Source organism: Microtus oregoni, unplaced genomic scaffold, assembly GCF_018167655.1.
Source record: "Microtus oregoni isolate MIOR12 unplaced genomic scaffold, Mior012 000019F_ref0000042, whole genome shotgun sequence".
In the NCBI taxonomy this organism is placed as follows: Eukaryota; Metazoa; Chordata; class Mammalia; order Rodentia; family Cricetidae; genus Microtus; species Microtus oregoni.
The window spans coordinates 37,274,680-37,296,879 of record NW_024543078.1 but is presented as its reverse complement, the minus strand read 5'-3'; the positions used below and the strand labels follow the sequence as shown (position 1 = coordinate 37,296,879).

The 22,200-nt window shown below is 49.0% G+C and overlaps 1 protein-coding gene across 1 annotated transcript in view; it reads right to left on the bottom strand.

Moving 5' to 3' along the window:
* LOC121459809 (LIM domain kinase 2) overlaps positions 1–22,200 on the bottom strand; it is a 67,680-nt gene that overhangs the window by 34,760 nt on the left and 10,720 nt on the right. Inside the window, exon 2 of the mRNA XM_041669832.1 lies at positions 15,311–15,410. Within this exon, the coding sequence (XP_041525766.1) occupies positions 15,311–15,410 (100 nt within the window). The remainder of the gene's footprint in view (positions 1–15,310; positions 15,411–22,200) is intronic.

Genomic DNA, 22,200 nt, shown 5'->3' with positions numbered 1-22,200 from the left:
GAGTAGCTACAGGCACACGTATCATGGCCGTCTGGGAACCTGTCTCTTATCCTTGCTGCTAAACACAGCCACCCCCCTGAGCAGACCATCCGGTCTCTGCTCTTCCCCTCCCCAGCTTACTTTCTAGACTTTGGAAGCACCTAGAAAGAACACTTACAGCATGCCCCGATAGCTTTATGTCACCTTGACACAAGCTAAAGTTATCTGAGAGAAGGGAACTTTAATTAAGAAATTAACTTCATACTCGGGGTGTGGTGGTACACATCTTTAATTCCAGTACTCAGGAAAAAGAGTCTCTGAATTCAAGGCCAGCCTGGTCTACCTTGAGTGAGTTCCAGGACAGCCAAGCCAGGATTACACAGGGAAACGCTGTCTCGAAAAAAACCCAAACCCGAACCCAAAGAAGAAAGGAAAAGAAAAATGAAAGAAAGGCAAAAAAACCCCAAAAAACAAAAAAAACGCCCCCACAAAATAATGCTGTAAGCAAGCCTACAAGGCATTTTCTTAGGGCCTTAGTGGGAGGGCCCAGTCCATTGTGGGTGGTGCCACCCCTGGGCTGATGGTCCTGGGTCTAAGAATGTAGGCTGAGCAAGCCATGAGCAGGGATGAGGGAGCATGTGCTTTCTGCCGTTCACACACCGCTTCACCGTCACAGAATTCCTCAGCACAAATCCCTCACAATCCCTCACACACACCCCATCCCCCTCGGTGCTGTCATCCTACCGAAAAGCCTGGCAGGACCACCACACCAGGACCTGAGGCTGTCACTTTAACTACTCCACCAGATAGGCTGCTTTGACCATATCCTGCCCTGACCACAACTGGCTTCCCTCAGGTACCCCCAAACCTCTGCTCTTAGCTCCTCCCACAGCCTCCTGTGCCTTCATCTGGCGGCTGTCTTTTTTTTCTTTCACCCAACTATAATGGAACACTCATTCCCCTCATGGGTTTCGACATGTCTCCAAGCCCTCCACACACAAGCAAGGTTCCGTGTCCATGTGCGTCCAACACTCTGCCATATCAGGCTCGAAGACGGTAGGTGCCAGGCACTAGGTTTTGGCACAAGACAAGCCTAGCCATGTGCTCCGTAACTATGGCTCTAGACTCTCTATGTGGGTGTGACTACAGTCCAGAGGGTGGACGATAACTAACATCTTCAAGGCATGCTCAGTTCCCAAGGAGTTTAGTCCCTCACAATGGTGGGGCACGGCAAGCCAGCTCAGCGGCGTCAGGCAATCCACCACATTCACATGGACTGAAGTACAGGGCTGAGGTAGAAGCAGCGCCCGCTGATCTTAAATCTCAAGGCCTTTCTCCTTCACAGACCGAGTCAAAGATTTGGGAACAGGGCCTGCACTGGTAGATGTGTTGGGTCCTGCTTTCTGGTTTTTTCCCTCCCTACAATTGTATCGTGAGGATAAAAATGGAAGGGTAACAAACCCCTGGGAAACCCCAAGAGAACTGCATGGCCAGCAAGCCCCTGGGAACTAGAAACATCCACTTCCTGCGGAGCCTAAGCAATTGGCTCCTCTCCCAGGGGTTCACTGCCACCTGCCCATCATCTTCCCAGAATTTGTATGGTGTCGACAAGATCATAAACTTACTTTTTTCAGGATCTCTCTTTCCCTGTTTAAAACAAAACAAAACAAACTGGGCCACTTGTATGTGTTTTTCCCTCTCAGATCCCCATCCGGACAGGCACGGAGACGGAGGGGGCAGCCATTAGACTCTGGGCATGACCACCCTTCTCCGGTCTCTCTAGAGCTACCACAGGGGCTCCACCACTGAATGTGCTTTCCAGCTGCCCCCTTTCAGGGTATTAGGATCATCTAATATCACACACATCATATAATGGGCGCAACTGTACATTTGGGCTTTTCTATTTGCCATTCCTACTTTTGACTTAGTTTCCATCCAGAAGCCAAGCTGTATGCTCTTTCTTCCCGTGAGAGCTGGTTAGTGTGATGCCTTCGTCAGGGCTGGTAGGGCAGCTTGAGCCCAGGAGCTCATAGTCACCCAGTAGAGGGTACTTAGTTTTCATACTAGGAAACGCGGAGTTCCACAAGGCAGACACAGAGGTGAGCTTGGTATGCACACACATACGGTCACTAAATTCCCACACTGGGGGCTGTCACCTCCTTTTTACAGAGGAGGAAATGAAGGCTTTTCTTCAATTGAGATGGCCTGTCAGAGAGGCTCCTGTAGAAGAACTGGCAGGGCTGGGATTTAACTTGAGTATCCAGGTTCAAACACTGAAGTTGTCACAAACAGCTATTCTGTGCTTACTTCTTGATCACAGTGGTATTTCTCAAGGTGTGGAGGAAAGAACAGCTATTCTGGAGCCCGCTAGGAAAATGACGCTATCCCCGGCAGTGCCCAGTACACAGCACCACAGTTTCTGAGGCTGGGGGAAGACAGTAGTTGTGGTACACACCGAAAGCCGAGGACACAGCTTTCTTCTTTCCAAGCACTTCACTTGATTTCGTCTCCCTGCCACGCTAACCCTGGATGTGGACAGAATAACTATCGCTCCCTCGCTGCAAACGTAAACGTGAATGTACAGAGAGATGCTCATTTTATGCTGAAGGCTGTTTGCTCACTGTCAGGGTTAGGGTTGCTTAAGCCTCGACTTACTGGGAACTTTTGCCTTCCTCGTGCTGCTATTACTCATTTGAAACTCCATGGCAACTATCACCCCCTTTTTGCAATGACACTGTATGGAAGAGGAGCTTAGGAGACATGGCCATCCTGTTCCAACTGGAGTTGCAGAAGTGACTCAGTGATAGAGCTTTTCTAGTATGCAGAAGGCCTTGGGTTCCACCTCCAGCAACACATACGTGCACATACATGTAAGCTCAAACAAATGCGTACTGTTAACTTCAAAACCCGTTGTCACGTCTACAAGAGTCAGTCACGGAGGAGGTGGGAGGTAGACCTCTGAGCCAATCACGTGTTTCAGAGCACTGTCAAGAAGGCGGAGCCAGATGATGACGACAGAGACACAGAAGGAAAAAAAAACCCTAATTTAAGTCTGACATGGGATGCCGAAGCTGTTTGGTCATCGTGCGGAGAGAGAAGACAGGAGAATTGTGCTGTGGCACATGCCTTGCGTTCAGGAGACAGACAGGAGGATTTCTGTGAGTTTGAGGCCAGTCGAATCTACATAGTGAATTCCATGACAGCCAAGGCTATGCAGAGAGACCCTGTCTCAAATTCCTGCCCCATCCCAAAGAGAGAAAACTTGGTAGCACCTCTCTAGCATGACTCAGAGAGAGAAGGGGGGCGGTTCTAACATTTTGTGGGGGTGAAAGAGAAACAGCAGAGTGGATTGCTATGGCAGCAAAGGGGAGGGGGCTTTGATTGTTTAATACTCAGTCATAGTATAGACAGAGGTCTTTCCGTTTGTCTGTTTTGAGACAAGGTGTTCTCTGTGTAGTACTGGCTGTCCTAGAATTCACTCTGTAGACCAGGCTGGCCTTGAATTCAGAGGCCTGCCTCTGCCTCCCGAGTGTTGGGACTAAGAGCGAGGGCTACCACCGCCTGGCTCTAGACAGAGGTCTTATTACACTGTCCATCTCAGAAGAAAAGCTTGCCTGGGGTACTGCACAGCAGAGAGGATGAGGGTGCACACGAGAAGGACTTCATTCAAGCTCTCTGAAACATCATTTCACAAGGCACTACTCACCGAGCAAACACTCTGACACCGCTCCATTCTAGGCAGTGTGCGAAGCCACGCAGTGTGCAATGCCACGGGGCACAAAGGTAGATTAGTTATGGTTCCACCCTTGGAAAACTATACTTGAAGACTACGGCTGGGTGCACAAACAAATACAGCAAGGGCTATAACTCAAGTATGAGGAAGATTAACAAGGAGGGTGAAAAAAGTCTCCTCTGATTGGTGGGGATGGACATGGGGTGGGGTTCCTCCAGAGGACAAGCTGGATCAGCTGACATAGCAGGCTGATTACCATGCAGACAAGAGACTTCTAGCTTGAAGGAACAACATAACCCTGAGCCTGTCCACTAGCAACAATGTAGTTGAAGAGGGGGGATGGTGAGACCCGATAGATTACTAAAGACCAGACCCCTGGGCAACTAAACACACACACAGGCAGTGAAGAGTTATCAAAAGCATTTAAGCAAGTGGAGGGTCTCAATGGCTAGGGACCTGCTAATATCTGTTTCTAATATCTGAAACACCAAGGTGCTGTCTGAGCTCAAGTCTTTGTCCTGAGGCCACATCTCCATGGACCTGGCTATTTTAACCACTGACATTTAGCTGTATGGCTGTAAGCACTTAGAATCAAATGGTGGCCCCTGTAGATAATCATCCACTGCTCTGTGATACTGGGAAATTCAGGGCTGGGATGTGGCTCAGTGGTGGAATGTTTGCCTAGTACTCATGAAGTCTGGAGTGGATCCTCACTACTGAAAACAAACAAAAACATCACAAGAAAAGGGCTGGAGAGATGCTCAGTGGTTAAGATGCAGCAGATCTGGGCTTGATTCCCAGCACACAAATGTCTGTAACTCTAGACCGGGAGATCTAATGCCCTCTGCGGGCACCAGGCATGTACATGATGCACGGACACGCAAAGGGGAAAAGCACCCATAAAAATGTTTAGGTATGTGTGTGCCTGCTTGAGTTTATGTGTGCCAGGTGTGTGCAGGTGTTCATGGAGTCCAGAGTGTGTCAGAACCCCCAGAACTGGAGTTAGGGGGTTCTGTTGTAGGTGCTGGAAACTGAAACCAGACTTTCTGCAAGAGCCACAAGTGATCTTAACACTAAACCATCTCTCCAACCCCTATTTAAAAAAAAATTAACAAAAATAACAGCAACAACAACAACAACAACAACCTCGTAAAACAACAGCAAAACTGTTGGCCATTCAGTGTCAAATGCTTCATCCGCGTGGACATTCTTCTCCTGGGCACTGGGAGGAAGAAATCCTTTTGCTATGCCAGCACATCTTAAGGCAATGGCAGCAGAGTCCATAAAAGACCTGAGATCCTTCCCTAGTTAACAACAGCTTACTGTGTGATCTCATCAAGGCTTTAGCCCTCTCTGTGCTTCCGTTTCTTATTTGATAAAGGGATTAAGGTGAGAAAACAATTCCACACCCATTAGGTCAATGCTCAAAGACGCCATCGTAGTCAGAGGAAGGCCGGCTGCTAACCACCCATAGCCCTCTCTACAGCTGGCATCTTGGTGAATGAACTAAACTGGGCCCTTCGGTAGAGCAGCAGACGTACCCCAGAGAAGTGGAGACACACTGTGACGGTTTACCAACACCACTGTCTACCTATACAATGACAAGAGAAATCAGCACAGGGAGGACTGAGACCTACGCTGGGCATCGCTGGGCATCGTAGTACACACACTTAGAGCTCCAGTCAATTGGGAAGCTGGGGCAGAAAGATCAACTGAGTCAAGCCTTAGGGCTTAAAACCAGCCTGAGTGACGGAGTGAGACCCTATCTCAAAAACAAACAAACAAGGGGCTGGAGAGATGGCTCAGAGGTTAAGAGCACTGACTGCTCTTCCAAAGGTCCTGAGTTCAATTCCCAGCAACCACATGGTGGCTCACAACCATCCGTAATGAGGTCTGGTGCCCTCTGCTGGCCTGCAGGCATACACACAGACAGAATACTGTATGAATAATAAATAAATACTAAAAAACAAACAAACAAACAAACAAACAACAAACAAAACAAAGCCTGCGTGGCTAACTTGGGCATCAGAAGGCTGTTTTGGGTGCATGGACAGAGATTTTTTTTTCCCCTCTGAGATGTAATGAGTTGGTCAAACTAGCTCTGTTTCCATATAGAAAGAACCTAGCCCCTTACAGGCACAGCGATGACTCTGCCTTGTGGCCTTTTCACTTCTACCTTGCTGCTGGCCACTTAGTTACTCATTTTTCTTTTGTGCGTGTCTTAGTTAGGGTTCCTATTGCTGTGTAGAGGCAGCATGACCATGGCAACTCTTATAAAGAAAACATTTAGTGGGGTGGCTTACATCTTCAGAGGTTTAGCCCCTTATTATCATGCCGGGATGTGGCGGCATGAGGACAAACAGAGTGCTGGAGTTGAGAGCCCTACATCTCGGTCCTGGCAGCAGGAAGTGAGCTGACCTACTAGGCATGGATTGAGCATATACGAGTCCTCAAAGTCTACCTCCACAGTGACACACTCCCTCCAACAAGGCCATACTTGCTGCAACAAACTCACATCTCTTAATAGTGCCACTCCCTTTGGGGGCCATTTTCTTTTAAATCACCAGTTTGTTTTACTGTTTTGTTTTTTTCTACGGCAGGGTCTTATGTATCTAATGAAGCCCTGAGAGTGTGATGTCCTGATTCAGTACATGCTGTTGACTTGAGACAACCAGTCAAGGACAAAGTCTCAGACCCACAGGAGATTGGCAAAGCCTCACTGTCCCCTATCCCCTCAATGAGGCTCGGAATGGTGGCAAAGTCCCTCTCCTCGAGAATGAATGTTGACAGTGTGTGCAGAAAACGTCCACCATAGCTTTCCCTACCTGGATGTTTACGGCCTGGAGTCGGCTCCTCTACAGAGACTGCTCCCACAGAGAGTAACTAACCCTGCCTCCTCATTCAGCTGTATATAATAACCCTGATTGTTTAGCTGGATATAATAACCTGCCTCCTTGTTTATCTGTATATAATAACCCCACTCCCTTGTTCAGCTATATAGAATAACAGTGCCTCTCTGTCCAACCCTATATAATAAACACACGGGAGCCCAGTCCACCCTACCCCAACTTTTCAGTACATGTGTCTGTCATTTCTTCATTTCCTTGTTGCCCTAGACAGAGTTCTAGGATTCAAGCTATAGCAACCCCCGGGCCGGCCTCCAACTCACTATGTAGCTGAAGAGGACTTATCTTTAGTGTCAACTGATAAAACACTTTTCCTCAGATTGCCCTGTAGACAAGTCTGTGGGAGCATTTTCTTCATTAATGACTGACGTGGGAGGGCTCCATCCACGGTGGGTGGCGCCACCTCTCAGCAGCTGGTCCTGGCTTATAAAAGAAAGCAGGTTGAGCAAGCCCTGGGAAAAAACCAGCGTGCAGAGCTCCTCCTTGCTCCGCTTCAGTTCCTGCATCCAGGTTCCGGGCCTGACTCCCCTCAGTGACGGGCTGTACTGTGGAAGCATGAGATGAAATAAACCCAGGTGGCTTTTGGTCCTGGTGTCTACTGCAGCAATAGAAAGCACACCAGGGGAATGTGCAAGGCCCGTTTCCAGAGCCACACGCACTATTTCACTTGTGCACCCCCCACACTGTAACACTAGCGGATAGGACACAAGTTAGATCTCCAGTTAGGAATGAATTAACAACTGAAGTCTGAGCACGGAACCTGGAAATAGGAGGGGAGACAACAAGTCACAGAAAGTACCTGCAGTGCGCAGCCAGTCAGGGCACAGCCAGGATGTGCCCCTGGAGTCTGGCCTTACCACATGTTGCTGCTCTCATGGGCTGATCATAGGCACAAGCTTCATTTTCTTAAAGAACTGCCGTGTATTCGCCATCCCCACCACAAGCCAGCTACGGCATAAGTCAAAGCTGCCATTCAAGTATTCCATTGTTTCCACTCTATGTTCGGCAGTATCTTCAGCTAGTGCCGTACTTTGCAGGTAAATTATTTTGTTTTAGCAGTGCTCAGGACCGAACTCAAAGCCTTGTGCATGTTGGGTACATAGTCTACCACTGAGCTAGAGATACCCTCCCCTCCCCTACCCCTGACCCAAAGGTAACAGTAACACTGCCGAGCAACAAAGTAGCTTACTACTGGTTGGGACTGAGAGCTTGCACATTCTAAACAATTTAGACTTGGTGTGGATTAGAGCAGCTGGACTTATTTTCCCTACTGCATTCTTCCCAGAGATCCCAGGCACCCAGGACTTGCTCCTGTCTGGGCTGTACCTACAAACGCAGCTCAAGGCTGCTGGAGAACAGGCTCTCGGGTCTCTTCACTGCAGGCTAGCCCCTCTGAAGGCAGAAGACAGGCTTATCTTCTTACCTGACCTCACAATTCTCCAGAGCCCAGTGTCTGGCCCAATTCCTCCCTGCCATTTACGGGAACCGCAGCCACAGCCCGCTAAGGGAAGGATGTGGAAAAGCGGAAGTGCAGGAAAGGCCGCACTTACATCACAGCTCAGGCAACTCTTTCAACGACTTGTTTCCTATACCAGTGATGTGTCGGTGGTGACACAATGAGGGACAAAATGCCCAGAAGTCCCTGAGGTCCCTTACCATGAGAAGTCACAGGGTACCATAAAGGAAATCATTGCACAAATCTAAAACTTCAAGAGACGCGTCAGATGAAACTGAAAGCTCGGATGGGGAACTGAGCAGTATCCTTCAAGGGTGAGGAATACCGGTCCCTGAGCCATCCAGGGACAGACCTGACCTATGAGCAGAAGCTAATGAGGCAAAAAGAGGGAGCTGGCATTCCAGGCCCAGGGCACAGAACAACACAAGCATTGTCAGCAGGAAAAGCAGGGGGGTTCAAGTGCAGAAAGCAGGAGGCCCTGGACACACACCGCTGTGGAAGACAGTAGAACAGAGCATGTGCAGATCCTTTTCAACACTGGGGAGCCCTGTGCATGCCAGGCGATCACTCTGCCACAGAGCGGCAGCCTCAACCCGTTTTTTTGTTTGTTTGTTTTGTTTTTAATGTGTTTCTGAGAGTTGCAACTGAATGAATGTATTTGTACCACAAGTGTACAGCACAGAGAGGACCAGCAGAGGGTGTCAGAACTCTAGAACTAGATTTACAGACAGCTGTGAGCTGTCATGTGGGTGCTGGGATTGAACTCAGGGGCCTCTGCAAGTGTTCTTAACCTCCAAGCCATCTTTCCAGTTCCCAGATTTTTTTCAAGATTTATTCTTTTTTTTTTTTTTTTGAGACAGGTTTTCTCTGCATTAAAGAGCTCTGGCTGTCCTGAAACTCATTCTATAGACCAGGCTGGCCTCAAACTCACAGCGATCCACCTGTCCCTGCCTGCTGAGTGCTGGGGTTAAATGTGTGCGCCACCACTGCCTGGCTATTTTAGTTTTAATTGTGTGTGTGGGTGAGCATGTGCAGGTGAGTAAGCTGCCTGCGGAGGGCACGGATGCCAGGTCCCCTGCACCTGGAGGTGCAGGAAGTTGGGAGCTCCTTGACATGGGTGCTGGCAACCCAACTCAGGTCCTCTGCAAGAGCGGTCTATGCTCTTAACTGGTAGGGCATCTCCTCTCAGATATTCTGTGAGTCACACACTTCGGCTGCTCTGGAGAGAATGAGTGGCTTGGGAGGTGGGAGAGTGGGAGGGGAGATGGACAGCTTGGGATGGGGCAGGAGAATAAGAGACAGAATAAAGTGAATACATTCATAAACAGTGTACGCTGGAGATAGAGCTGAGAGGCCAAGGCTAGAGATGACTTAGGAGCTAAGGGCACTGCCCGCTTTTCCAGAAGATCCAAGTTTAGTTCCCAGTGCCACATCAGGTGTCTCACAAGCACCTTTAACTCCAACTCCAGGGGATGCAATGCCTTCTTCTGGCCTCTGAGGGCATCCCCACCCATGTGGTACATATGCTCACACACACACAAACACACACACACAACCACACAAATACAAATAATAAACATAAACCCTGGGCCAGGCATGGTGGCGGACACCCTTAATCCCAGCCCTTGGGAGGCAGGAACAACCTGGTATACAGAGTGAGTTCCAGGACGGTCAGGCTATATAATAAGACCAAACCTCAAAACTAACTAACTAACTAACTAAATCTGAAAAAAAAAAAAAAAAGACAAACAAAAACTGACAGAGGCTGGGCATGCGGAAAACGGGGGCATGAGGAATGTCATGGAAGCCAAAAGCTGGGTGTGATGATTTAGACGGAGAATCCCAGCACCAGGAAGCTGGGAAGTGTGGCTGCGGTTGTGGACAGCCTGGACTATGTAGCTAATTCTAAGCCAGTCCCAGAAAGACAGAGACCATGTTACACACACACACACACACACACACACACACACACACACACACGTCAACTATTCCTCCCAGGCCTTTCTGTTTTAGTGTAAGGTGGAGGTGACCATGAGTGTTATATCAGATGAGAAAGCTCTTAGTGTAGAGCCTACCAAATGTCCACAAATGTCCCCCTATCTCTTTCCACCTCTTCACTTCTGTCGGACAGTGACAGCAGGCCTCCTCACTTCACAAAGAGCAGTGCAGGATGAAGGCACACTGATGGCTACAGACTGCCACATCCCAGAGACTCAAGGGGGACAAAGAGGGGTCAGGTGTCTGTTCTTCCTTCCTTTCTGTCATGCAGGCTCGGCTCCAGCCAGCATCCAACAGTTAGCTTTGGTGACCTGCCTGTGCCTCATTTCCTCAAAGATAAACTGGATAAACAATCTCTTTCCTGAGTCATCACAGCCAGAATTGAAGCCGGGGCTAGCACCAGCAGTGAACAGCAGAGGGCGGAGTTGCTCTACAACCTGCGGCCCCAGGAGCCCAAGGCAGAGAGTTAGCTGCAGGTAGAACTGGCGCTGGGGAGGGCAAGAAGACTTCAAGGTTATCTGACACAAGTGGTGTGCCCCCCTCCCCCTTACAGAAGCAGAAGTGAGGTTAAATGACATAGCCAGAATTCAGCAATGCCAAGGTTCATGACAGCAGATGCCTGGGTTCAGATCCCAGATGGGTGGGTGTCTAACCGGCTGCACAACTTTAGCAGATAACTCTCGCTTCTCTAAACAGAGGCAAATAGCAATTTAAATGCATTTACATCTGTTGATTTGTTCATTTTGAGGCAGGGTCTCACTCGGTAGCCAAGAATTCATGATACTTTTGCCTCGGTGCTCAGATTACAGGCAGAAGGCACCGCGCCTGGTTTGGTTCTGCCTTTTGCATTTAAGACAAGGTCTTACTGCACAGCTCAGCTGGTCTCAGGCTCACAGCCCCCCGGGGCAGCCTCTCAGGTGCTGGAATTATAGGTGCGTACGAACACTCCTCAGCTGTCCACTTTCAAAGGTAAGACAAGTAATTCATTTACTGAGTTATCTCCAAGATTAAATAACACAATGCTTGTAAAATGCTAAGCCAGTGCCTGGCATGGGTGCTAATTTGTGGTTCCTAGAACTGGAAGTAGGATACCACACCTACATAGAGTATGGTCTGGCAGTTCAGAAAGTTCCTTTGCCAGGCGATCTGCTCCACTACAGCTTCGGATTCTCAGCCATTTCCTCGCTGACATTTTTAAGGTCACAAGCGGAGCAGAGAGTGGCATTAGCCCTCCCAGAGCACAGGCCTTGTCAAACACTTCTTACAAGACACAGTTCAGTCTGTGTTTGTCATCCTGAGAAAAGAGGCTGGACAGTTTCCAGGGCCCTGGGAGTGGTGAATTCCTTTTGTTAATTCAGCCAGAAACCAGTTCCAAAAACAGCAATTCAGTAAGGGCCATGAAAGACTAACAGCTGCTCCTCCTTCTCCCAGGACCCTGCTTACAAGGCTGACCGCCTGTGGTAAGAGCGAATCCGGAAATCTGAGAGCTAGCTTGTGGTAATGCGTTCCCAGAACTCCAGAGGCTTAAACAGGAGGCTCTCAAATTTGAGGCCAGCCCGAGATGCTCATAGACTGGACAACTTCGTCTCCAGATAGCTCAGTGGTAGAGCACACTGTGCAGTATGTAAGGCCTTGGGTTCAATCCCCAACAACGGAACAACCACAAAGTCACCAAGAGGCGGGTAGGGTAGGCACGCCTGTAATCCCAAAGCTAAGGACACTGAAACAGGAAGGAGTTTGAGGCCCAGCCTGGGTTACGCTGCAAAACGCTCTCTCAAAAATTTTAAAAGGGCTAGAGATGTAGGTCAGTTGGTAGAATACTCGCATGGCACACGGGAAACCCTGGCTCAATCAGCACAGCATAAGCCAGGCATGGTGGTCCATACCTGCAGTCCCAGTCCAAGGCCAACCTGGGACATGAGACTGTCTTAAAAAGAGGGGGAGATGGACAAGAGAGACAGGCAGGCCAGCCAGGTCACCATTCACAGTTCACATGCTAATTTCAGCTGCCAGCGTGTGTTTGGGTTCCTCTCTCGCCCCAGGAGGCACCCAAGCCAGGAGCTTCAGAGAGAACAGCTCCAGATTTAGACTCAGTGGCATTCTTCAAAGAAAAGCAGGTCAGAGGCGCTCACAGTTTAAAGGGGAAAAGGAACGAGGGCAGGGCTGGTCAGCCATGTCTCTGATAGTTCAGAAGGATCCTGGCCAAGTGCCAATGCTCTGAGCTACTTCCAGGAGGCCCACCAGGTGGACATCCCTGAACCTAGGGAAGCCTCTCAGAGGTGGGCCGACAGATGTCACTCCAGATCAAGGTGGAACCAGTGAGGGAAGGGGGAGGGGGGGAGCAACCCCAACAACCTGTTCATTCAATCCAGCCTCGCCCAGTTACAAGGTGTGTGTGGTGGTGAGGGATGGGGAGCAGGGGGATGGGACACACATGTCCCTTACTTTTCTTTTTTCTTTTTTTTTTATTTAAATTTATTTATTTATTAAGGATTTCTGCCTCGTCCCCGCAACCGCTTCCCATTTCCCTCCCCCTCCCCCGATCAAGTCCCCCTCCCTCATCTGCTCGAAGAGCAATCAGGGTTCCCTGACCTGTGGGAAGCCCAAGGACTGCCCACCTCTATGGCCCAGCTAGGAAGAGCAAGCCTAGAAGGAAGTCATAAAGAATGAACTTTTCTGAAAGCCACAAAGGGAAGGTCCTGCCCCAGCGGGCCCACACCACATACTCTAAACCAGATTGCAGGCGGGCTGGCTGGGTAGGAAGACTGTAAAGGACTGTTCAAACCCCTTAGCCCCACATTCCCCTTAGCCCAGTTTGCCCCTGAGGTCAAAAAATGCTCATTCCTAGGCCTGAGGAGCTTTCTCTGATTTGGGCAAAAGTAAAACTGGATCTAAAAGACAGCAACCCTCCCGGAGGCGTGTGAGCATACTCTGCGGGAGGGTATCCCACTTCTACCATGAGAAAGCTCCCGGTGAGAGCCGGTCTCCTTCAGAAGAGTCCATTACAGAGCTATCTTCAAGGCAAAGCAGTCATCAACAGGAGCAGATGCTCTACCTGCCACCCGCCACGACCCAAGTCCCCACCCCCACCCCACCAGTCCCCACCTACCAGCCCCTCCACACCTCCCCCCAGTCCCCACCCCCACCAGTCCCCACCTGCCCCCCACGGTCCTCACCCCCACCAGTCCCCATCTGCCAGCCCCCCTACCCACCCCCCCAGTCCCCACCTGCTCCCCACGGTCCCCACCCCCACCAGTCCCCATCCTCCACCCCCACCCGGTGATCTTTGCACCGCAGCAGTTCAAAGCCACCCTCCAGAAACTCCGACAAAGGGCCAAGAACAGAAAGAGACAGCTACTAGTTATTAAGGTGTTTTTTTATGGGCAAATTATCTGCAGAGTAATTTAGAGTATCGATTACCCGCAATGAGCCTGAGAGCTGAGTAATGGTCTTATCTAAGGCAACAGGACACCTTGAAAGGCTCTGAGAGCTTTGCCGTCCCACTCCAGAGCCTGCAGCCTTATGTGGTCATCTGCGTGCTAACAAGATTTACCTTTTGTCTTTTTAAGGTAAGGGTATTGCTTTGTAGCCCAGATTCGTTTCAAACTCAGAATCCTCCATCTTAGTTTTCTGAGAGCTGGAATGACATGCACGCCACCCCGCCCTAGGTCTAGTTCTCCTCACACCCTCACAAGCAAACATCTGATCAAAACTTCAAAGGGTTTCAGCCCTTGTCGTCCACGGCCCAGCAACCCTGAGCGGTCTTCTAATCTTCAGTGTGAGAGGCTACAGATTTAACAGGTAGCCTCTTCTAGCCATCTGAAATAACAAGAACTAGCATATGTTTAGTGAGAGGCCAGCCTGGTCTACAGAGCAAGTTCTAGGACGGCCGGGGCAAAAGAAAGAACGAACGAACGAAAGGAAGGAAGGAAGGAACAACAAGCACTAGCTTGTTCTACCATGCTCTGCTGATCCGAACAGAAAACAATATTGATAGGAATGTGGACAGGGACAAATTGTGTGGGTCAGAGGCCAAAGCAAGGCTGGCCTCAGCTCTGAAATGAAAGCACTAACTAGCCAAAGGCTTTTCCTACAGGCCCCTTAAGGCTCTGCTAACCTCTGCCTCTAGCATATAACATAGCACAGAAAAGGCAGAATCCACTTCCCCAGGAGCAGAGGGAGGAGGAGCTAAGGCAATGAGAACTGTGAACAAAACAAGAAGTCTGGGTTGGACCTAAAGAACAGGAAAACACTGGTCCATCTCCAGCCCTTTGGCAGTCAAATCGCTCCAGGCCATCCCCCACCTTGAACCTGGAGGGTGGAGAGAGGCAAGGGCTTAAAGGACCCTTAAATTATTTGACACCAGCTTTGCACAGAGAGCTGTGTGGGCAGCCAGAATACACAGCACGTGTTCTCTTGTCAACATCCATCTCATTCTCAGGACACGAGCCTAGGGGCGACACACTCTCACCCCGCCTCTGGAGGGGACAGTACCTCATCCACCAGTTCAGAATGACTGTGGGCTAGAACTGTTGTCTGCAAAAACAAGGCTCCTCCCCTTGAAAGGAGATCAGTGTTCAGTGGGTGTCTACTAAACACTGCATACTGGGGTCCCTAGGAACATCTCTAGTTCCAGATAACTGAGCCCCAGAAAGCAGGAACAAATGTGGCTTTGGAGCCTGTAATATTTAAAAACATCTATTTGTCTGTCTGTCTGGTTGGTGTGCATGTGAGGTCAGAGGACCACTGCTCAGAGCTGTCCCACCACAAGGGCCCGAGCATGGAACTTGGTGGCAAGTACCTTCTTGCCTGCTCTGACACTGTCATTATTAAGAAACTGAGCTGCTTCAATAATAATCTGGAAGCAATAAAAAAAGTCACACAAAGGAGGGCCACAGGGAGGCATCCTGCGGGACAGAGATGACACTCACGAGGCACCTCATAGCCAGTGGTGTGGCCATGGGGACAGTCACTCTCTCTGGTCTGCTCCCACACCCTAAGGTGAGGGCGTTGGAGAAACCCTAGACAGCCCCCCTTCCTCTAGCTGTCCTCGACTCACCTGTGGCTCCTGCACTTTAATCTGGCCTCAGGGGTGTTCCTCCTTGGCGCAATCCTCTCCCTGCCCCTAATGCCCAACTGAGATTAAAGTTCTCGGGCCAGAAAACTGTGTTTTTCCAAACATGAAAACAGTGCAGGGCCACAGGATGGCGGTGAGGGGAGGAGGGCAGAAGTACTTACCGGAAGCAGGAGCTGTGCCAGGCTTCACTGGTCGTCCTGTACAGTCTCTGGCTCAGAGGAACATAGCCCCCACAGCCCCGGCACCTCCAGGCTTCCTCACCTGAACACAAAACCAAGACAGTCAGTCCCTAAGTAGCAGGAAGCAAAGGACCGGAATCTCAGTCATGTGGAATAAGATCGAGTTAACAGAAGCTCCGGCTGAAGGAATTAGGCTCTATCCATGCTTGGTCCACCCCTCCACAAGACCGCTGCTAAACACTTGCAGGGAAGGGAATTTCTGACTTCAAAAGTAATCTCAACCAAAAAAAAAAAAAACAAAAAACAATGGCTCTGACTGGGCCACTGAGATAGACCAGCGAGTAAAGGGATCAGCCTGGGTGACCAGGCACCCACATGGGGGACGGAGAACCTGCTCCTGTGAGTTGTCCTCTGTCACACACATGCCACAGTGTGTGTAATAAACATTAAATATTAGTCTTCTCTATCAAACATGGTAAAACTTGTATGACAAGGAACTCAAACCTTTTTTTATCGTCTCCACCTTGTAAAACCTTTCTGCAAATGTTTTAATGCCCATCTGGTTAAAGTCTTGTTTGTCCTAAGGCCTTGCAGCATTCTTGGAACTAAGTGACTGTGGCAGCGGGCCCCATCCCGCTGTCCTTCACTGCATTCTGAACTAAGTGACTGCAGCAGCCGGCCCCATCCCGCTGTCTTTTGCTGCAATCCATTTAAAACTAGTCGCTCCGGTTACAATAAAAAGCGAGCTGCCTGTCCTCCTGCGTGAGCGGAGGTCCTTTCCGATCATGGTGGTCTCTTCTGTGCTCCTGAAATCATGTGCACACACAATAAATTAAAATGTCAGTTAAAATGACTGACTGTTTCTATCTCTAACTCCATTATTTTTCTCTTCAAAACGGGTTTCTCTAGATAGCCTTGGCTGACCTAGAAAACTCAATATGTAGATCAAGTTAGGCTCAAACTCAAGGACATCCACCTGCCTCTGCCTCCTGAGTGCTGGGATTAAAGGCGTTTGCCACCACATCTGGCCCTATTTCTATTTTTAACTAATATAAAACCAGCCTTTTATAGGTAGGTGTCATAGTACATGCCTCTAATTTCAGTGCAAACAGGACTTTGAGCATGAGGGCCTGCCTGGGCTACACAAAAACTACGCTGGCGAGACAGCTCGGCGGTAAAGGCACTTGTCACCAAGTTGATGACCTGAGTTTGATCCCCCTGACCCACACAGCAGGAGAGGGCTACTCCCTTAAGCTGTCCTCTGGCCTTCACCACGGCACACGCATCCTCTCCACACACAAAGAAATGTAAAAAACAAGAAACCAAACCAAAATAAAAATTCCAAACCTAAGACCTAAGTCTACTAACCAACAACAAAACCCAGCACTTTTCCCCTTTCAGTAGAAGCGAAAGGGTCCCCTCCCCAGCTCCTTCCTATGACTGTCCCCAGCTGTACCCAGAACCGCTCTGTTCTGGCTCACACAAGCTATTGTCTTTACTGTCTCCCACCTCCATCACCTGGTCCAGGAGCTCACTCATTTAAGCAACACCACGGCGGATGGACACTGCCTCGCTGCTTAGAGAGCAAGTCCACTGGAGAAGAAGCACCCGTCCGTGTTTTGCTTCAAAGGTAGAGCCTTTCAGAGGTAGAGTTCTCTTTGTTTGGTGACAGAACAAACAGACAATGCATGTTTCCCGACTCCTGTATACCAAGAGCTACTGCTGATTTTACAGAGCCAATTGGGTTTTATTCTTCTCAAACAAGCTGCATTCTTAACGGATGGATGGGAGACTGATGCTGAGGGCTGTGTGTGCACATTTGTGTGTGTGTGTGTGTGTGTGTGTGTGTGTGTGCGCGCGCGCATGAGAACTGATGCTGAGGGCTGTGTGTGCACATTTGTGTGTGTGTGTGTGTGTGTGTATGTGTGTGTGTGCGCATGAGAACTGATGCTGAGGGCTGTGTGTGCACATTTGTGTGTGTGTGTATGTGTGTGTGTGTGCGCGCATGAGAACTGATGCTGAGGGCTGTGTGTGCACATTTGTGTGTGTGTGTATGTGTGTGTGTGTGTGTGCGCGCATGAGAACTGATGCTGAGGGCTGTGTGTGCACATTTGTGTGTGTGTGTGTGTGTGTGCGCATGAGAACTGATGCTGAGGGCTGTGTGTGCACATTTGTGTGTGCGTGTGTGTGTGTGTGTGCGCGCATGAGAACTGATGCTGAGGGCTGTGTGTGCACATTTGTGTATGTGTGTGTGTGTGTGTGTGTGTGTGCGTGAGAACTGATGCTGAGGGCTGTGTGTGCACATTTGTGTGTGTGTGTGTGTGTGTGTGTGCATGAGAAGTAAAACAACATTTAAGCAGAGGTCTGGCCTCTACTCCCTCTGTTCCACCACATTAATATTGTTCCTTCAAATGAGGGGCAGAAAAGTCTCTGCAGAGGAATTGGAGCCTTGAGCCGAGCCTTGAAAACTGGAGATTTCCAAGGATGGAGAGAGGATGTTGCAGGGCTATGCGGGTGGAGGTCCATGATCCTCCAAAACAGAGGAAACCCAAACAAAACACAGTACTCTTGGGATGGAATAAAATAGGCAGCTGAAATCAAGCCATGGTACCTAAGTCAACCCTAGAAACAGGGGCAAAGTTGTTACAAGACCCCCTTGTGCACTCTGTATTCAGCTTTGTTCTGTCTGGGTAACTCCAGACTGCCACAGGCACAGGGGCCATGAATAGACAAAGCAAGGCTCCAGGGATATCAGGACGGCTCAGCACTCCGGGGGCAGCCAGGGTATGGGCTGTCTTCTTTGTACCCCAGAGGAAAATTAAACGAGTGCTCAGGATTTGAAACTTGCCCCTCTCCACTCCTTCCTCAAGGTGGGACATCAATCATTCTCCTTTCTCTTTCTGTGCTCCTGGGATTTGTTCCAAGGCCCTGTTTGTTCATACTAAACAAACACTCCACTGCTGATACCTTACTAGTCCATCTCTCTCTCCCTCTCTTTTGGTTTTTTGAGACAGGGTTTCTCTGTGTAATAGCCCAAGCTGTCCTTGGAACTCAGTCTGTGGACCAGGCTGGCCTCAAACTCAGAAAGATCTGTGTGCCTCTGCCTCTTGAGTGCTGGGATTAAAGGCATGCAACCCCTCTCCTGCCACACACACACACACACACACACACACACACACACACCAGCTTAGCCCTTCTCTTTTTAGACAGAATCTTATGACAATGTCCACAGTGGTCTCCAACTCATTCTGTAGCACAAGAGGACCTGAGATAGCCCATCTACCTGCCTCACTCTTCCCATCAGCCAGGATTGCAGTCCTGTGCCATATCAGATCAGTTTATAAACCATTCTTCCTGAATCTGATTGTTTTTTTCCCTTCTTTTAATTTTTTTTTTTTAAGACAGGGTCTCTGTATGTAGCCCTGGCTGGCCTGGAACTTGATATGTAGACTGGGATGACCTAGAACTTAGAGATCTTCCTCTATCTGCTTCCTGGATACTGGGATTAAAGGAATATACTAAAAAGGCCTTATTATTTATTAGTATGTGTATGTGTGTGTATACAATGTATATGCATCTAGATGTGATGCATGTTGTGTCAAAATAATAGTACTCAGTGTATATACATTGTTTTTCTTCAAAACTACAAAGTAGCTGGGCGGTGGTGGCACACACCTTTAATCCCAGTACTCGGGAGGCAGAGGCAGGCGGATCTCAGTGAGTTCGAGGCCAGCCTGGTCTACAGAGCTAGTTCCAGGACAGGCTCCAAAGCTACAGAGAAACCCTGTGTCAAAACAAACAAACAAACAAAAAAAGTAAAACCTTTTAAAATTTATTTATTTTTATTTTATGAGCATCAGTGTTTTGTCTGCATGCATATCTGTGTGAGGGTGCTGGATCCACTGAAAGTGGAATTATAGGCAATTATTGTAATGGTCTGTCCTGTCCCTTTAAGAGACAAGCCACGCCCACTCCCCCCATCCAGGCAAGCTCATCTTCAACTTCCAGCCTGAGTCTCTCCTCCCTGAACCTCACAAAACAAATTTCAGCAAAATACAAATACAAGTTATTAAGGCATGTACCTGCAAGTTATAAAGGTGTGAGGACAAGTGCACACTATCAAAATTCTCTCTCACACTGACTTTCATAGTCTTAAAGATACTTTCCATTATGCAAAAAATATCTGTCACAGTCATTCTGATATAAGTATGCTGCTGTTTAAATTTTCACAATCTCAAAAAGTTCTTATGAGTTCCAGGGAGCTGAATTGAAGGATCCACCTTAAACAGGTCAGATACACCCCTCTCAATTCCCTGGTCCTAAATTTTTTTCCCCCCGAACTTAACTTTGTCCTCTGTTCTGCCAATACCTTAAACAGGTGTAAAAGACACCAGACATTTCTATACCACAAACACCAGACAGGAGCAAAGAGACCAGCTACCCTGCCTTCTCAGGTTCCCCCCAAAGATGACACCCACAAATAAGCAAGAAGCAGTCTTGAGAATCCACGGCCCTAATTCCTTTAACCTGTTGTACCTAACCTCCCGCCTTTTAATTATAAAAAAGAGATGGGAATGTAACGGTCTGTCCTGATCCTTTAAGAGACAATCCCTGCCGATTTTCCCATCCCCCCTCACTGCTGAGGCAGGCAGATCTTCCTATCTGCAGCCTGAGTTCTTCCTTTCTGTCTCTTTCCCAAAGAGGTAGCTTTGGCATGCCTATCCGTCTCAGTCTCTCACCCACCCCGTGGTCTTGGGACCCACTGCAGACCCACTGCCTACCCACTGCTTGGAGAGGGGGGCTGCAGTGTGGTCTCATCGCCTGCTGCCCACTGCCACCACTCGGGGACCTGCAGAGTTTCTGCCGCTGCACCCCTTAGGGAACAGCGGCATTTTATCTTTAACATAACAGTTATGAGCTGCCATGTGGGTGCTGGGAATTGAACCTGGGTCCTCCAGAAGTGCAGCCAGCACCCTTAACCACTGAGCCATCTCTCCAGCCCCCAAAGGCCCAGACCAGGTCAGACACTGAACAAGAAGATGAATCAGTGAGGAAGAGGGGATCTGTGGTGTGCTTGCGTTGAGGATCAAACCCAGGGTCTCAGGAATGCTAGGGAAGTGCCCTATGACTAAGTCACACTCCCACTCGAGCGAGAGGGGCTTACATGTATATACAATGTTTACTGTGTGTGTGATGTGTGTGCGCATGCATGTGTGTGAATGGCGGGGGTGATATGCGTGTGCTGCAGTATGTATGTGGAGGTCAGAGGACAACTTTTGGGAGTAGTTCTGTCCTTCCACTACGGGTTCCAGGAATGGAAATGGGCCACAGCCAAGTCAATCTCTCAGGGCTTAACAGCCTGCTTGAAACAGTTAATGCTTTCCAGCGCCCACAACAGCCTGCTTGAAACAGTTAATGCTTCCCAGAGCCCACAACAGCCTACTTGAAACAGTTAAATGCTTCCCAGCGTCCACAACAGGCTGCTTGAAACAGTTAATGCTTCCCAGCGCCCACAACAGGCTGCTCACCCCTGCTACCTGTAACTCCAGCTCAGGGGCTCCAACACCCTCCTCTGGCCTCCTTGCCCCCCTCCCCAACACACTTTTGATTGATCGCAGAGTACAAGCACACACACAAATAAATCTATTAAAAAAATTTCTAAGGGGCCGGGCACACCTTTAATTCCAGCACTCAGGAGGCAGAAGCAGGAGGATCTTTATGAGTTTGAGACCAGCCTAGTCTACAGAACAAGTTCCAGGACAGCCAGGGCTATAAAGAAATTCTGTCTTGAAAAACAAACAAAAAAAAACAAACAAAAACATCCTTTTAGGATTCGTTCAGGAGATGCCCATCTCATCTTCCCTACAAATGTCATTACTCTGAAGCCTAATGTAATAGAATACATTATGTACCTGAGGGTAATCTTGAACTCCTGATCCTCCTACCTCCTACAGCTCGTACTTCCTCTCGTTTTTACTCTATAATCCAGGAGAAATAGGATTTAACCTGACTACCCACCTACTGAACAATTCAACAACACCTTGGTTCTGAATGAATAACGTCTGTTTCCAAAACTCAGGGCACCTAGGCTTTCTATGTACTGCCTCTCTCGTGAGCGCGCCCTATTTCCTCCAGTCCTGAGAGACCTCAAACACACACAGGAGGCTCTTAGGTCAGTGCCTGCTCAGTGTTCACCCCTAATGCCCTCCTTCCCCAGACACAGTGTCGGGTCCTTTCCTGTCTCTACCCTTTGAGCAGTCTACTGTACAATAGCTGCTGGCTCACCCACACTCTGGGCTATCTCAGTTCCAGGTCAGACTCAGGACAAGAGCTGGGCTGTCTGACAGGGCCCTCTGTTCTAGATCCCTACACCACTCTGTGAAGATACATTCTTTCAGTTATTGCCTCCCTCCCACCCCACACCCGCTCCTTTCCATTGTCATTTAAATAAGCAAGTCTTTCCTAATAGAAATGGCTGCAGCGGCAGCCATTCCCGCTTCTCCCTCTCACAGTCTAGGAAAAAGCTGTCTACACCTTACCGGTAGCACTCAATGCCTCACTTTCCGATTTCTTCACAGTCCACTGCCATCCACCATCCACCCATCATTTCTCTGAAACTGCCTCACCAAGTGACCATTTATTGCTAAATTCAATGGATGCCCTTCAGGCCATTATTTGAGGACATATTTATTCCATGCCAGCTACGCCTCCAGCCTGTGTTTAGAGCGCAACCCTCAAACAGCCTAATTGTGTTTATAACTGGGGCAGTGGCATGGAGGCGTAGTGAATTCAGAACTGGGAAAACAGGAGCAGGGAAAAAGAGGATTCCTTGAAGAAGTAATTTCTAAACTGAGCTCTGAGGAAATATAAAT